General features: G+C 36.2%; 1 protein-coding gene across 1 annotated transcript in view; it reads right to left on the minus strand.

The window, feature by feature from the left end:
• The window catches only part of VWC2L (von Willebrand factor C domain containing 2 like), a 174,256-nt gene that overhangs the window by 143,107 nt on the left and 12,569 nt on the right, over positions 1-18,580 (minus strand). The window contains exon 2 of the mRNA XM_065927670.1: positions 6,774-6,903. Coding sequence (XP_065783742.1) covers positions 6,774-6,903 — 130 coding nt within the window. The remainder of the gene's footprint in view (positions 1-6,773; positions 6,904-18,580) is intronic.

An 18,580-nucleotide genomic window follows, 5' to 3' on the forward strand; every position in this document is an offset into this window, starting at 1 on the left:
TCCATTGAAGTATTATTACATTTCTCCCACCTTTAAGCTCTTAAAATGCAGTGGAAATTTAGTTCATAAATGTGGGATGAAGTACAAAAAGTGGAACTATTAACTTCAAATTACATGAACATTTTGATAGTGCCTTCTTAAAAGTTGTTCCAGCATTTTCTCAGCTCTTGGTATCTTTGTTGATATGAGGTATCATCAGTCTCAAATTATTATCAACACAATAGTGGTATCTCATTGTTTTAATTGCTATCACCCTGATCCCTTGTGAGGTTTGTGTGTTTTCATATATTTACTAGACAATTGGTTTTCTTCTCCTGTGAATTTTCTTTGTATACCTTTTGCCTGTTTTCTTCCATGTGGAATTGTTTTTCTCTCTTATTTATCTCAAGGAGCTCTTTGTTTATTAGGAATATTAACATCATATGTGTTGATACATAGCACCATTTTAGCCAAGCACCTTTAGAAGGCATTGGATGGCTCCAAAGTCCTTTATCTTATTTGTATACTGCCCATCCCTTTGCTGTCTTCTTTCCATTTACCTTTCAGCTAGTCTATTTCCTTCTTTATTTGTATCATTACTGAACTGGAAGACAGTAAGGGATATGAAATTAAATATCTGAACAGGGCTTATAACAAATTCAGTTTAGTTGAAAAGGATATGAAAACTTATTTAATGTTTATGGATGTTTCCTGTCTATTTCAGTTTTTCATGAAGTGACTTTTTCTTCCAAATCATGAATATGACTGACTATTTATCTCAGCGAAAAGCATAGAAAACTCACTGACATGTTGGCAGATGAATATAAAAAATGCAATTAGTCATTTGAATGATCTAATGCCCAAATACTTCACTAGTCAAATGAATGGTCAGTTAAAAAATATTTTAAATATTTATATGATTCTCCAAAATAGAAATAATTTCTTTATGTAGATGCAGTGCTAATCTACTTTTCATATTATAAAAACAGAAAACATAAAGAATATTAATTCCCATGGAAAGCACTGGAGCTGAAAAACAGGCCAAAGTCAGAGTCTTGGTGGAAGAAAAACAGACTAGAAATGTTATATCTTTCAGGGAAGCATTTGGATTGTAAGTTCATAAAGATGTATGGAGGAGAGAGAAGCAAATGCTTAATAAAATTTTTTAAAACAATAAATTCCTACATCAATAACTGTAATCCTCCCCCCAAAAAATTACTTTCCTCTTTCTCCTCCTGTTTTGTGTATGTCCAACTATTCACATATTTCCTTAATGTTTCTATTTTACTCAGACTAAATTGATAGTCTTCTTGGCGCAAACCTAACTTTAGTAGGAATGGGGTATATTTTGTGGATTGGCTGTACTCATTGTTAGCCACTGGAAAATCTTGCTTGAGGTAAACACCGAGTGTTAGTCGCCCAGTTGTGTCTGATTTTTTGCAACCCCATGGGCTGTAGCCTGCCAGACTCCTCTCTCTATAGGGTTTTCCAGGCAGGAATACTGGAGTGGGTTGGCGTTCCCTTTTCCAGGGCATCTTCCGACCCAGGGATTGAATCCAGGTCTCCTGCATTGCAGGTGGATTCTCTACTGTCAGAGACACCAGGGAAGACTCATTGAGAGTCAGGAATTGAGACAAGGAAACATGGAGGCCAAGAAATTAAAAAATATTTTTTTACATCATTAGAGAAAAGTTTTAGAAGCATGTTACTTTATATTTATTCTTACAAATTACATATTACAGAGACTAAAGAGACTATCATTATTTATCTAGGTATCAGATTACCTTGCATGTACAATATTAAAAATATTTATTTTTAAAGGCAATTGCTACATTTTACTCTTTCCTGGGAAAACTTCATTTACCTACATATATATCACTCTACTTACTTTTTTTCTTGGTCTTAATCTGAGAACAAAGATTTTGATATTAACTGAATATTGTTTGTAGTAGATTATATTGCTTTAAACTTTCATTTTATATTTTTAATGTCTCTTGCTCTTGGCAAGTTATAATTCAGGAAGGCAGAAAGATCAATCTTAGCATGTAGAAAGAAAGTATTTAGCAGCCAAGATAGTTGGCATTTATGCAAGTTAAATTTTTTCAGCATTTTTGAAGATATAAGATAATGTAGAAAATGTTATAGGGCTGTTTACAAATTATTATATACAGCCTATACCTTGAACCCATAGGGTAGATTTTTATCTTCTTGTTGTTTTTCAAATAAGAAAACAGTACCATACCTTAAAAATAGTTCACATGATGCTGGGCAAATGAATCTTGTCATTTGGAATAAGATAGTCTTATCATGTGTTGAAAATTTAAGAAATTGTTCTAGTTATACTCACTCATAGTACACACATATCTCCCCTTTGGCTCTTCTACACCTAGGTCATCTGTTTCCATCTACTGGACTAAGAAAGACAGCAAGCAAACCTCGGGGCTCAGTCTGTTTGCTCAAAAATACTGGTACCACTGGACCACTGGTACCACTGATATACTAGAAATCAGATTGATTATATTATTTGCAGCCAAAAATGGAGAAGCTCTAAACAGTCAGCAAAAACAAGACTGGGAGCTGACTGTGGCTCAGATCATGAACTCCTTATTGCCAATTTCAGGCTTAAATTGAAGAAAGTAGGGAAAACCATTAGTCTATTCAGGTATGACTTAAATCAAATCCCTTATGATTATACAGTAGAAGTGAGAAATAGATTCAAGGGGTTAGATTTGATAGACAGAGTGCCTGAAGAACTATGGATGGAGGTTCATGACATTGTACAGGAGGCAGGGATCAAGACCATCCCTAAGAAAAAGAAATGCAAAAAGGCAAAATGGTTGTCTGAGGAGGCCTTACAAATAGCTGAGAAAAGAAGAGAAGTGAAAGGCAAAGGAGAAAAGGAAAGATATACCCATTTGAATGCAGAGTTCCAAAGAATAACAAGGAGAGATAAGAAAGCCTTCCCCAGTCATCAATGCAAAGAAATAGAGGAAAACAACAGAATGGGAAAGACTAGAGATCTCTTCAAGAAAATTAGAGATACTGAGGGAACATTTCATGCAAAGATGGGCTCAATAAAGGACAGAAATGGTAGGGACCTAACAGAAGCAGAAGATATTAAGAAGAGGTGGCAAGAATACACAGAAGAACTGTATAAATAAGATCTTCACGACCCAGATAATCACGATGGTGTGATCATTCACACTCACCTAGAGCCAGACATCCTGGAATGTGAAGTAAAGTGGGCCTTAGGAAGCATCACTACAAACAACGCTAGTAGAGGTGATGGAACTCCAGTTGAGCTATTTCAAATCCTGAAAGATGATGCTGTGAAAGTGCTTCACTCAATATGTCAACAAATTTGGAAAAATCAGCAGTGGCCATAGGACTGGAAAAGGTCAGTTTTCATTCCAATCCCACAGAAAGGCAATGCCAAAGAATGCTCAAACTACCGCACAAATTGCACTCATCTCACACGCTAGTAAAGTAATGCTCAAAATTCTCCAAGCCAGGCTTCAGCAATACATGAACTGCGAACTTCCAGATGTTCAAGTTGGTTTTAGGAAAGGCAGAGGAATCAGAGATCAAATTGCCAACATCTGCTGGATCATCGAAAAAGCAAGAGAGTTGAGAAAAACATCTATTTCTGCTTTATTGACTATGCCAAAGCCTTTGTGTGGATCACAATAAACTGTGGAAGATTCTGAAAGAGATGGGAATACCAGACCACCTGACCTGCCTCTTGAGAAACCTGTATGCAGGTCAGGAAGCAATAGTTAGAACTGGACATGGAACAACAGACTGGTTTCAAGGAGGAAAAGGAGTATGTCAAGCCTGTATATTGTCACCCTGTTTATTTAACTTATATGCAGAGTACATCATGAGAAACGCTGGGCTGGATGAAGCACAAGCTGGAATCAAGATTGGTGGGAAAAATATCAATAACCTCAGATATGCAGATGACACCACCCTTCTGGCAGAAAGTGAAGAAGAATGAAAGAGCCTCTTGATGAAAGTGAATGAGGAGAGTGAAAAAGTTGGCTTAACGTTCAACATTCAGAAAACTAAGATCATGGCATCTGGTCCCATCACTTCATGGCAAATAGATGGGGAAACAGTGACTAACTTTACATTTTTGGGCTCCAAGATCACTACAGATGATGATTGCAGCCATGAAATTAAAAGACACTTACTCCTTGGAAGGAAAGTTATGACCAACCTAGACAACATATTAAAAAGCAGAGACATTACTTTGTCAACAAAGGTCCGTGTAGTCAAGGCTATGGTTTTTCCAGTAGTCATGAATGGATGTGAGAGTTGGACTGTAAAGAAAGTTGAGTGCCGAAGAATTGATGTTTTTGAACTGTGGTGCTGCAGAAGACTCTTGAGAGTCCCTTGAACTGCAAGGAGATCCAACCAGTCCATCCTAAAGGAGATCAGTCCTGGGTGTTCATTGGAAGGACTGATGTTGAAGCTGAAAATCCAATACTTTGGCCATCTGATGCGAAGATCTGACTCATTTGAAAAGACCCTGATTCTGGGAAAGATTGAGGGCAGGAGGAGAAGGGGACGACAGAGGATGAGATGGTTGGATGGCATCACCAACTCAGTGGATATGGGTTTGGGTGGACTTCAGGAGTTGGTGATGGACAGGGAGGCCTGGCGTGCTGTGGTTCATGGGGTCAAAAAGATTCGGACACGACTGAGAGACTGAACAGAGCTGAAGTGAGCTAAACTGTTACTAATTGATTACCTAATGAATTGAACAGTTGAAGTTCATTCATTATACATTTTTATATTCAAAATATACAAAGGGAGTTTCATTTGAGGACAAATTTCTACTCTTACATATGACAGAGAGATATAGGATAATGTTGGGTGATATAAAATACAGTGTAACTAAGTTTGTAGAGGCCAATTTAACATTTGACATAAACATGAACTCTGGATATATTATAGGTTTGGGTGGGGAATACCTAGGACGGTTTAAAACCTGTACTCTAAATATTTGGTCTATATGTTTTAATTCCCCCAGTATTTTGAGTATGTCCAGTTGTGAATTTTAAACTATAAGGATAGTTTTGTTTACCCTAAATGTGAAACACAGCCAACCAGGGCCATCCAGGGAAGAGAAGATCCTCAAGGACCTGTTTAGACAGTTGCTTCTGGAAAAAAAAATGGTCTTTAGTCAAAGAGTTGTCAATCCTATTTTTAAAGATTGATTAGGAAGTTGATTTTTTCTTCCTTCTGTCCTTGGAGAAAATGAAAAATAACAGGTGCTCTTCTACTTTAGACTAACCATTCATATACTTTACGACAGTTAAGTCTCCCTGGAGCCTTCTCTTCTCCAGGACAAATTATGCAAACCCCTTCAGTCTGTCCTCATAGGTCCTATGTTTCAAGCATTAAATCATCTTATTTGTTCCTCCCTGTATCTCTTCCAATTTCTTCAATATCCTTTTAAAAATATAAAGTCTTAAAGTTTATACTTTTGCATATATTAGATCACATTGAACTTCAGGAGTATATTTATGTCTATCTTCTATGTCAGAGTGATGGTCACTGTGACACAGGTCAGTTGGAAGAGAGGGATAAGAAGAAAAAGAGAACCCAGATGTGCTGTTTAACATTTGACTCAATAGATTTATATGATGAGAAATAATAAAGATTGTGCCTGAGAAATGTCATAAGGGTTCTTTTCAGTCACATGAGAAGATGCCAAAACACTATGAATATTATTAAAACAATCAGAACTGCTTTTGCTTCTTTTTTTGGCTAAATAACCTGTTTGTTTGTTTGTTTTACTAATTATAACTGTGCAAGGGAAAAGATTAGTAGGTGAGTTTACATAATACCAGATTCTGGACAAAAATGTATAACAGTGGAAGATGAGAACTGCTAATCCAAGGAAGAAGGTAAGGATTCAATACTAGAGTGACGTCAGCTTAATTAAGAGCTGGATCTACCTTTTCAAGCAGATATTAGTGCCATTCAAAGGCACTGACAGAATGTTACATAGTGAAGATTTATGTTTTGATTGATATCTGATTGCATATTTTGATCCTATACAATCAAAATCATAGCAAGAGTGTGATTTTGAGTTTGTTGGTAGGTTGTCCTTATAGGGTTTATAGCACTACATTGGTTTCTCTGTGGCATCACCTTGACTTCGGGTGATTGGCATGCCACAATCATTTCAACCTCTTCATCATATAAGGGCCAGAAGGAACCCATAAACTTATAAACCAAGTTCCCCTCCATGATAGTTACTATGAGAGTACTTTTCCATTGCAATAAAGACCTAGAATAAAAGCTCCAAACTTTCTAGTCTTCCTTATTTCTACTTAAGTGCATGAGTAATTGATTTTTGTAATTCGTTGATAATTTTAAGTCTTGTCTATGTACCAAGCAGAACACCTGGCATTTATATTTCTCTCTGTCCTGGGTTATGTACTAGGAACTGCTTCATAACCTCCATGAAAGAGAAATCCAATCTACAAAAAAGATGGTAGTGCGTTTGTTCCAAAATTCTCCTTATAAATTGACAATAAATAATAGGGGCACAACAAAGGCAGCTTGTAAGAGCTTTAATTCCCCAGATGGAAAACTTCATGAGTCACCCATTGCTGGCTTACTTTCACTTTAAGGTGGGGTACAAATATTAATTGGCCATGCCCACATTGAAAAATCACACAGGTAGATCTCAGAGGGCTCCTGCACTGAATGGTATGCAGTGGTGGAGCATCTGTATTGTGCACTAACCCCTCTTTGAAAGCTAATGCATATGGTCTTACCATTTTTGCAGACAGGACAACACTGCTCTGGTTCATAGACTGGGTTGACACACTCAGGAACTGCGCAGTCTGCTACAACACAGTGAACTTCATTGCTGGGCTCACAGCGACACCATTCACATGGAGAGGGCTAGGAACAAATCTAAAATTAGCCCCTTTTCTCCTAGAACTTAATGCGTGCACATTCATATGCTGTCAGAAGATAAAACATCAGTGCTTATATTGGCTTTACTGTATTAACTCCATTTACCATGTGTATGATCATTCTTTCCCCATGGAAGGCCACCTGGACACCCTAGCCAAGGGTGTGTGGGTTGGTGGGTTGCCAAGGGCAGCTCAGGTTGCCATGAGTAACCAGAGCACTCATGTATGACGTTTCCTATGTCTTATGTTCCTACTTTCCAAAGAAATGTGTGGATAGTAATATGTCACCTCCTGGTTTGGTTTCCAGATGCACTGGTGGCTATGCCTTCCTCTGGTAAACAGGCGTGACACTGGCACATGTGCAATAAGTTTTTTCCATTTTTCATTTTTTTCCTGCAAAGAAAGGATTACTGAGAATCGAGAAAATGGTAAATGGACAGCTTTACCCTTGGTAGAAACTCCTTTTCAAGCTAACCTAGGTTCTAAAGGGCTTTTTTTTTTTTTCCAATGTGAATTTTAGAGGAGATTGCATTTGGGATCCAAATGTCCAGGTACTGCCTCTTGGAAGATTTAGTGAATACCTTTCATCTTGCCTGCTTGCTTTTATGAATGAACTAAAATGGACAGACTTTAAAAAGCCACTATTTAAGAGCCAGAGGTCTCTAAAAGTAGAATTGAACAAAGATTCATTTAGAGAAAAAAAATTAAGAAGTAGACACCAATTTTTGTCTTCACAGTACTTACCAGACAAGAATGAATTTGGGGTTTTCTCATTCCTTTCTAGAAACTTCCTATATCACAAATAATCTAAAACAGTGGCCATTCTGTGACTTGCTTATCTTTTATACTTTCTAGTTTTTCCTTCTCATAAAATAGAGGTTGAAAATTCTGGAATGAAAACTTGGAGTTCTCAGAAATTATACAGGTCTAACAAGTCATTTATCCCTGGAAAGTTCTGCCTCCAATTTCTTTGCCACAGTGACTCACTTGAAAACTGTGTTCATTCAAGTCCATGGCCTTTGTCTCAGTGATAACTGTCCACAAGACCTGTCAGCTCTTGTCTCTTTATGAACTTGACACTTGGTGAAATATCAATGCATCTTGACTCAGGTAGTCTGTGAGAGTAGAACTCTTTCAACTAATTATTTTAAGTTAATTTTATCTGTGGTTTCTATTTGAAGAATGATAGTCTAGCTTTCTCATTTTAACGTTCTTTTTATTGGTGATGGTTTAGTTGCTAAGTCAGGTCTGACTCTTGCAAGTACATGGACTGTAGCCTGCCAGGCTCCTCTGTCAGTGGCATTCTCTAGGCACGAATACTGGAGTGGGTTGCCATTTCCTTCTCTAGGAGATCTTCTCGACTGAGGAATCAAACCTGGGTCTCCTGCCTTGCAGGCAGATTCTTGACTGACTGAGCTATGAGGGAAGCCAATGTTCTTTTGTTTATTTTTAACTGGAGGATAATTGCTTTTCAATACTGTGCTGGTTTCTGTTATTTAACAGTGAATCAGCCATAAGTGTACATATATCCCCTCCCTCTTGAGCCTCCATCCCACCTACTCACATCCCACCCCACTAGGTCATCACAGAATACCAAGCTGAGCTCCCTGTGTTGTACGGCAGCTTCCCACCAGCTGTCTATTTTATACTTGGTAGTGTACATATTTCAATGCTATTCTCTCAATTTGTCCCATCCTCTCATTCTCCCACTGGGTCCATAAGTCTGTTCCCTATGTCTGCATTTCTATTCTTGTCCTGAAATAGGTTCATCAGTACTGTTTTTCTAGATTCCGTGCATATGCACTAATATGTGATATTTGTTTCTCTCTTTATGACTTCACTCTGTATAATAAGCTCTAGGTTCATCTACCTCACTAGAGCTGACTCAAATTCATTCTTTTTTATGGCTGAGTAATATTCCACTGTATTTACCTCCCATGACTTTTTTTTATCCATTCATATGAGTTTAGTTTTCAGTGAATATTTTTACTTTCAAATTTAGTAGATACAATAGAATTAGCCATAGAATCCATTGAAGAAATACAGTTATCTCTTAGCATTGTCAACTAGTTTATTGGTGAGTACAGTTAAGATCTTTACCATGTGGTTAAGTATTCCAGAAAAATCTACCGTATCATCCCAAGGGCTGGAACATTCCTGGGGCTCCTCTACCAAATAATCTCAGTAAATTAAGGAAAAGTTTGTTACTACAACACATTATTTGATGAAGGAAATTCTGAGTGAGGAAACAGTATGAGAAATGGATATTCAGTCTGCTATACTGCTTCCTATTTTGCAAGTCCCAATGTGATATCTTAAATTCCAAAGCAAACTTGTCAGAAGGTGTCTACCTTTTCTTTATTAGTTGCAAAGAAGTACTTTTGCATAGACTTCTGATGTACAGCAGGACTTAGTCTGAATTTATCGCTAACATGAGAGAAAATGGGAGCTGCATTGTTTCTGCACCTTGCCCTTCCACAGCTGTGGTTGTTCTGCTGGTTCCCTTCTTACTGAAGGAGAGGCTGATCTGTGCAACTTGAGTGGACTGATTTGGGCATTAAAAATCCCAAAGAGCTCCTGGATTTTCCAATGCAAAACATTTATTTCAAAGTATCTGCAGTCATTGAGAAAGATTTGTTGGGTTATTAGAGTCCAAGTGCAGACTGAGGAAGAACAGCATTCTGACTCAAATGATATTTTTGAAATTAACTGTTGAGTATCACACTGTATCAAGTTACTTATTTTTCATAATAACTTACTATGAAAGATGTTTTGTTATTATCCCCATCTCACAGACAAGCAAATAGACTGAAAGAGGTTCAGTAGGTCCTGTAGGCAGTAGGGGAAGGGCAGGGTTTGAATTCAGGCAGCCTAACTGCTATATAGTCATACCACGTGATGTCTATTCTGAATAGTCTTTTTGTCTAGTGTGTTGTACACCTCCCTAGGCCAATCAGATCCACGAAAATAACCATTAGCAACTGAATGAAGGATTTATAGAGGATAGATACTTCCTGCTAAGAAAGAGAATTTCATTAACTAGGTTTGTTGGTAAATAGACTATTACGGAGCAGTAGAACTTTTAAACTGCCTGCCAATGTGAGTTTACAGAAAATTGTAATAGGCTAGACATAGTTTGCCATGAGGCTCATGTTCTTGGTGACTTTGGCATCTTCAAGGCTTGTAACCTGGTAGCTACACTCATGGTAATTATCTGGGAGAGGCAATAACAGATAATGGTCCAGTAAAGACCTCAGGGCCTCTGCCTGAAATCAGTGGTGGCTGGAAGTGTACACAATGGATTCCTGAAAAATACTCTAAAGAAGAGCTAATACTATAAGGCTTCATCATAAGAGGATGCTAGACTTTTGAAAAGGATTTTTGAATAACAAGAATCACTAATTAGAAAAATAAAAATATCACCCTAGCTACTGGCAGCTTCTAATCAATTTTTCCCTGAACCTGGCTTTATTTACATACCAGTTTCTCTTCCTGTCCTAGAATCTCTTTTCAAGAAACCTGTTAGTCCTTTTTTTTCCCATTTATTTTTATTAGTTGGAGGCTAATTACTTTACAATATTGTAGTGGTTTCTGTCATACATTGACATGAATCAGCCATGGATTTACATGTGTTCCCCATCCCGATCCCCCCTCCCACCTCCCTCTCCACCCGATTCCTCTGGGTCTTCCCAGTGCACCAGGCCCGAGCACTTGTCTCATGCATCCAGCCTGGGCTGGTGATCTGTTTCACCCTAGATAATATATATGTTTTGATGCTGTTCTCTGGAAACATCACGTTTTTATTTGATCATTTTTTCAAAGAATGCCTCTGTTACAGCCTACTTCTCATTGCAAGCCTCCATGTGCCTGTCCCCAACCCCTCTAAATACTCTTCTCAAATTTAATCTACTGATCTTACACTAAAGCCCCCGTCTGTCCTCTGCAGCCTCCCTCCCTAAGCCTCTTTCCTTTCCTGAGCTTGCCAGTTCACTCATCATTTTCTTGCCTCATTTGACTTCCTGCAGCACCCCTACTTTCAAAGTCATTGCTTATACAGCCAGAAGTTCCTAGGAGTGGGCAGTGTGTGCCTTTAACATTAACATTACTGTAAAAATCCTTCACACTTATTTACATTGCTGTAAAAATCCTTCCCACCTTACAGCATAAAACTCTGAAAGGTTTGATGCTTTGAATAAATCTTTACATCTTAAGCACTGAGCTGATTACAAATTTCTTTTTATCATGCTCTTCAATGTGAAGACTATAGATTAAATCTGAAAGTGTCCCCCGTAAAACCAAAGATTAAACAATAAAGCTATCCTTCGAGGAACAGAGAACACTGGAACAAGTACTTTGGAAAAAGAAAATTATTCTTGCTAACTCTTTTTTTTCTTTTAGAAGAACATGTGAAATTATGATCAGTACATGGCTTCTGTCAATTAGAGATATGGTCAGTTAAGATGATTAAATGATACCATCCTAAAATTTTATACAAGGAAAATCTTTTTCTAACATATCCCACAGAGCATTTTATTTCAATGAAAGTTCTGAAAAATAAAGTAACATTCACTGTATATGCCTTTACATAAATTTTAATTGAAATTAGGTTTAGAGGTCAAATTTATTTCTTAATGTTTGCACTAGGTGATCTGAATATTGTATGTGTTATGAATGTGTATGCCTTCATCTTAGTTATTTTGAACATGTTATCTGTTTAAGCAGAAACCATACATTTTATATACAGTTTCTGCTGTGATTAAATTGTGTGGCAAATCCAAATGCTATCCAGGCCATTCCTAGAGTTCAAGGGATGTCCTCCTAGAGATGTATTCATTTATTTTGAAACTAATAGAATGAAAAGGGACTCTTTCTTAACTCTTGGTTTAGGTGACTAGAGCTCAAAGCTTCCTCCTTGCTTTTAGAATGGAAACATGGCAATAAAGCAATATGCACCCTTTAAACTATGGTTTATCACTGAAGACCTTGAAGCTGAGATCCTAATGCCATTGTCTGTGACTTTTGAGATTTCTTGCAGAATCAGAATTCCAGAATCCTACAAACAGTAGAATGTTTTGTGATTTTTAAAAATGCAAAAAGTAGGCTGAGAACTGGTAACTTAGATTAGTGAAGGGACTGAGTAACTCCAGAAAAACAGTCACATTTGTTCTTTGTGAGAATCTGAAGCTAATGTGATTATCACTTAGCATCACTATAAGATTATTGGAACATGTTATTGGAGACTTGCCAAGACATCTCCGGATATTCAGAGAAGATTGTTGCTGTCACTGTTTTGTCACTTAGTCATCAACTCTTTTGTGACTCCATGGACTGTAGCCCCGAGGCTCCTCTGCCCATGGGATTTCCCAGGTGAGAATACTGGAGTGGGTCACCATTTCCTTCTTTAGGCCATCTTCCCGACCCAGGGATTGAACCAAGTCTTATGCATTGGCAGTTGGATTCTTTACCACTGAGCTATTAGGAAAGCCTTTCTTCTAGACTATACACCCTTATTTTGCAACCTGAATACAATGAGACTTACTTATCCTTTCTGGAGGAAAGGCTGGATATTTGCTCCAGGTACCAATACCTTACAGCATTATTCTTTCTGTGGCGACTGTTACTGGCATTGTATGTAAACTACGTGGGAGGAAATGGTCCCAGTCTGTAAAGTTTGTTATACAAATTCAAAGTGACAAGGCAACCGGCTGGATTCTGCTCACTATTTTAATTTGGTAAGGCTGAAGATAACATTCTTACAAATCGAGGAACTCTAAATTAGGAAAAATTGAAAAAAAAAAAGTTTCATCTTGTTGATTTTATTTGGGTGGCTGTGGTATTGTGGTTAAAACTGAATTCTCCATAGCCTTAGTATTTGAGCTCTATTGCTAAAATGCTTTACTTACTAGTTTTGAATCTTGGGCAAATTATACAGCCTTTCTGTGCTTTAGTTTCTTTATTTATAAAACAAAAGAATAACAATATTACCAACCTCACAGAGTTACTGGGAAGCACATATGTAAGAAATATTATAACATTATTATTATTCACTTGCATACCTAGCTAGTGATGGCTCTTTGAAAAATAAGCTAAAAAGTGTAAAACTGGAAGTATATGACTATATTAAAGTAATATTTAGGTTATTTCTCTTATTTAAAGTAGGATATGGTTGCAATAAAGTTTTATAGGATTTGGTTTGGTGGTTTGTGAACTAATAGAATTAATCATGTCAGAAACACATTGAAGAAAAGTTCTGATTAGAAGCCTCTAGATAAAGAGTAATTGTGAATGGTTAAAATGACCATTATAAATCACTCAGAAAAAAGGCAAGAAATTTATTTTCTTTTCTTGAAGTCTCATCATTTATATGTCATTTCAAAGGCCCTCTCTCAGAGGAGTTCTTACCTGACTCTCTCCAACATCTTTTTCCAACACATGGCCCATTCAGTGCTCTCATCAGATTATGAAATTATTTTATTGATTTGTTTACAATTATTTATTCTTATCTGTCTTCTCCATAGTTTATAAGTTTCTTATAGTATATTGTTCATTGCTATATTCTTGGCACCAAGAAGACGTCTTAGTACATAACAGATACTCAGGAAATCTCTGTTAACATATACACAATTATTTATGTATATTCTATGCTTCCTTGTTTGTTAAACCATACACCTGGGCAGTTTCATCTGTTTATCATGCATGGATAGGATTCTGATTCAATAATGTTTGTATTTTATTTAAATATTATATGAGAACTTTGAGGGAAGAAGTTTTCTGATTATGATTCATGAAGTAAATATTTGGGCTTCAGCATTATGACAATGAACATAAACTTACCCTCTAAAGGTAATTTGAAATTCATCATATCCATCATGTGGCTCACCAGTTAAGTCAATCTCCAAGCACTCCACTGACTAGACTATCTAGAAGTTGACAATTACAGACTTTAATTGCACTAGAAAATACCATGATAACTAAGATGAGAATACATGTAGGGGAATTGTTAAAGGCACTAAGAAAAAGTTAGCCTCATTTTATAATGTGTCAAGTTTAATGGTTACTTATTCAACAAAATGGTTTTAGTATATTGCAAAATATTTTTCAGAAAAGGCCCTCATTTTAAACATATATTTTTTCTTGTTTAAAAATAATTTTATTTATATTTTTATTTTTGGCCATGCTGGGTCTTTATTGTTGTGTGGGTTTTTCTCTAGTTGTGGAGAGTGGGGGCTACTCTCTAGTTGCAGTGCAAGGGCTTCTCATGGAAGTGACTTCTCTTGTTACAGAACATGGCTCTACTAAGCATGAGCTTAGCAGTTTCAGCTCTGGGGCTCTAGAGCTCAGGCTCACTAATTGCAGCATGGGCTTAGTTGGTCTGCAGCATGTGGGATCTTCCCAAGTCGGATCCAACCTACACATCTCTCACATTGGCCGGTGGATTCTTTACCACTGAGCCACCAAGGAAGCCCATGTTCTTTTTCTTAAAGGATGATTTAGAGTACAAACTCCAACAAAACACTTGCTGAATACTCTGAGAAAGAAAATTTGATTCCTGTAAAGTCCTCAGTGAATACTGTTGAAGAGTAAAGGGATATATATTTAAAGAAGGGATGGAGTCTAAGCGCCAAGTTTTAGCACACTAACTCCGTCAGTGGCTTTCCTTCTAAGAATAGCAGCCTTCAGATACCATGTGGTACTCCATTTCCTTGATAATGGGCAAAAATTATCTGAGAGAACATAGTTCAGACTGCTTTCCCCCAAATTTCTTATTAAACAACTATTTAAAATCTGATCTCTACCAAGGAAATGATTCTGCTTTAAGAAGCACTCTTCTCTTAGAGATAATTTATGGCATAAATTTCATCACTTTATGGAACAAATCTCATTACTTTCAGACTGTACGAGAAATTTGGAAGACTCTATTTCAAAGTTGCTGATGCCTGTCAGAAGTTTGACTGTTCACTTCATTAAAATATGCATTAAATTACAGAGTACAAGAGTATTTAACATCCACAGGCACTCCCTTAGTCAGGAATTTGCATTAGGCCGATGTCACCTAAAAAATCAATGGATCCAATGGATTGTAACCAAAATTCACAGTCATCTGAGATAAGACCAATGTGTCGCTGATTAAAAATGCTCCTCACTGTTCTAATGGGATTGTGGTGGTCTCTTCAGTGGTCTGTCCCATTGATTGGAGCATATTTGAAGCACTGAGGTTGTAAGTCTTATCGATTTATGAACATAGAGCTGGAACTTCTTAATGAATTTTAATACTTTTGAAGTAAATAAACCCGTGCATAGATTTTTTTAATAACTGCTTTGGTCAGAAAATGTATATGACTGTATCGAGTAATGACCGAAATAGCTATTCTTTCTGAGGTGTTGGTATTTTGATAATATATCATGGAATATTTCTAGGGTGTCTGTCAAAAACTACTTCATGCTTGTTGAAAACAAAAACAATTTTTGCCAAGCAGTTGTAATGAGCGCACATAGCTTTGCTTTGCCCATGTATCTATAGTAAATTAGGTAGATAATAAACTAAAATTCAGAAATGATATAAATTTTTGAGATTATTCCTTCAGCATATTCATTAAATGTGTATTATACATAAGATAATGTATGTAAGGTATACTAAGATGAACTCCATAGCTAGCCTTTGCTTAATAAATGGCAAAATTGACCATCTAGGTATCTATAAAAATAAGTTTTTGAGTTTTTAAATCAATTGATTATAAGAATAACTGATGGTACTATTATAATGGAATACAGAATTATTAATCTTTCTACAGAGTAAATTTGCATTTACTCTGAGATAATGTAAAACACAAGAATACTGCAAAAACAGTTAATGAAGTATACCCCATCTAAATTATTAATTGTCAAGTACAAAAAAGTTTACTCATTCTTGAAAACTGATCATTATAGTTGCTACACAACAATGAATCATATTAATGATTTTTTCCTCTAAAATATTTTCTTCCAAAACAATTCTAAAAAATGTAAATATATTTTGGCATGTTTCAAGGACAGGCAATTCTATAATTATATACTGCCCATACTGATAAACTGTTGGTGTATAGAGCCATTTGTAAAATGTGGATATTTTCAAGGAGTCCTATGACAATAAAATATAGCCTTTTTGAAAACATAAGGGATAGCATAGAGAAAAATAAAATATAGATAAGGAGAATGTAAGCAAAAATCTCTCTTTAGTTGCAATAGCAGATGTATCTTTTTAAGTAGGCAAATGTACACTTAACAAGGAAATATCAGTGTGTATTTAAGCGGTAAAAGGATGTTTTAGTTGCCTCTAAGATCTTTGAAGAACTCAAAGGTGTAGACAAAGGCTAGTAGGTTGAAGATAAAGATTTTGATAAAGTATTATACTTGTAAAATAGCCTAGAAAAGCAACAGCTTCTAGTCCTTCACTGATAAGCTGGATTGAGAGTGATTTTAGTACAAGGCAGGTCCCTGTCAAGGAACTGAATATTCTGAGTAGAACCTGTATGTCTCCACGCTAAGGCTGTTCCATTTATTACCCATTTATGCAACAAGGGAAAAGTGAACAATTGCACAACTTCAAAACTTTTCCTGTTGATACTGAAAAGGACAGACTGTTTATCAGTTAAAAGCCCATAATCTATAATAGCATTAAAACAAGGTCATGTGCAGGTGGGGGCAAATATATCACTGTTAGAATTGTACAGTGTGAAAGAATCATGTAAGAGCCAAATACAATCAGTTTTTCTCTACAGGAAACACTGAGTGGAGATGATAAGAGGAAGGAGAGAGGGCGATAACTCGAGCTTTCTTGCCTTGTGTGGATGATACTGAATTCAGGGCTTTTCAGGGTCAATAGGATGGGAGTAATAGATACAAAAGAGCATTTGTATTGGGAGGGTCAGTCAGATGATTAAGAAATCTAAAAGTTGAAATCTTTTCATTTTCCATTTGCTAGTAACATGCATTTTACTTGTTTGAAAGAGAATTAAAATAAATGAAAAAGAAAGAAAGAGACAGAAATTTAGAATTAGTAAAATAAATTGCTTTATGATTGCTAATACTATAATAAAACATTCATTTCCAATTTTAAGTACAAACAGCAACTTTCTACTCAACTTTATGCTTCAGTTTTTGATGCTTAATTCCTATCTTAACTTATTCCACAAAAATATATCGGGATAGCTTATGGGCAATAATATGAGAGGTTATTTTAACTGAAAAAATATTGACTGATTAATTTATTGATAAAAGTTCTGACTTTAGTGTGTGTCCTTTGTGCAAGTATAGCAGAAGCAGTCACAACTGTGTAGTCATGTGTGAACATTGATGGTATCCCAATGGGATTCAGCTATAGGCTAGCAGAGTAGGCACATTTGGAGCTTAAGTCCTGTCATCTAACAATGTTGTATTAGCTTGGATAGGTTGCTTAAACCACTTGAAATTAGGTTTTCTTATTTGTAGAAAGAAATCAATAATATCATAATATTAAGAGACCTCTAGTTTTCCTCACTGTATTTTTATGAGACAAAATGGAAATAACAATATTTGAAGAAGCTTGTAAATTATGCATTTTGTAAATGACTGTCATTGTTATTCTAGCTTTCTAGTTGACCAGTGGTTTATTTGTTTACTTTCCTTTCATCTATTTTCAATGACTGTGTATTTCTCAAATTATATTGATCATAAATTATTTTTTTTTAATTATGGCATAATCCGGAGAAGGTGGTAACGCACTCTAGGATTCTTGCCTGGAGAATTTCATGGACAGAGGACTCTGGCAGAGTACAGTCCATGGGGTCTCAAAGAGTCAGACACAACTAAGAAACTAACACACACATGACATAATCATTTCTACTATAATGATTTATAAATATTTATATATGATAAATAAATATAAATTTATTTATAATGATATATAAATATATATTTATTTGAAATATTAAATTTGTAAAGAATATATATCTTAGTTTTGAGAGCAATCTGTTGTATCTCTAAAATGCAGCACTGTTTGCACTCATTATCATTAGACAGAATGATATTGGAAAACTTTTTTTCGATAATTAAGATTCTCATTTACAGAGATGAAACTTCCCTCTTTAATCTGCTGCTGCTGCTAAGTCACTTCAGTCATGTCGAACCCTGTGCAACCCCATAGACAGCAGCCCACCAGGCTCCTCTGTCCCTGGGATTTTCCAGGCAAGAGCACTGGGCTGGGTTGCCAATCCGTGTCTTGCCAAAAACAGATTTGCAGTGGGGTAACTTGAGCTCACTTTTTTTTTTTTGGAGTCCTGACTTAAGTATCTTCAGTATTTTCAATCTGAAAGTCCTAGAGACTCATTATAAAAAGGAAAACTCTCTATGATTGTCCCTCTTCTCTCTAATGAAGTTTTCTAAATCTCAGCTGTCAAAGGTTTGCTATTTTAGCGGGATTTTATTTTTAACATTTGGGGAATATTAAAGTTAGACTGAACAATTTTAATTTTTTTCCCTGTCCTATTTAGGACTGTAAAATTAAATTAGCATACAGTGAAAATAGGTGGAGTTTCAGGGAGTTGAGCTGTGTTCTCCCCATATAGAAATAGGACTTAATTTATAACCACTGGGAGTTTCTACAATGACTGTGGTATTTCTAAAGCTGCAAAAAGCCCTTTCAGGGT

This window comes from Muntiacus reevesi, chromosome 3, assembly GCF_963930625.1.
Source record: "Muntiacus reevesi chromosome 3, mMunRee1.1, whole genome shotgun sequence".
NCBI classification, from domain to species: Eukaryota; Metazoa; Chordata; class Mammalia; order Artiodactyla; family Cervidae; genus Muntiacus; species Muntiacus reevesi.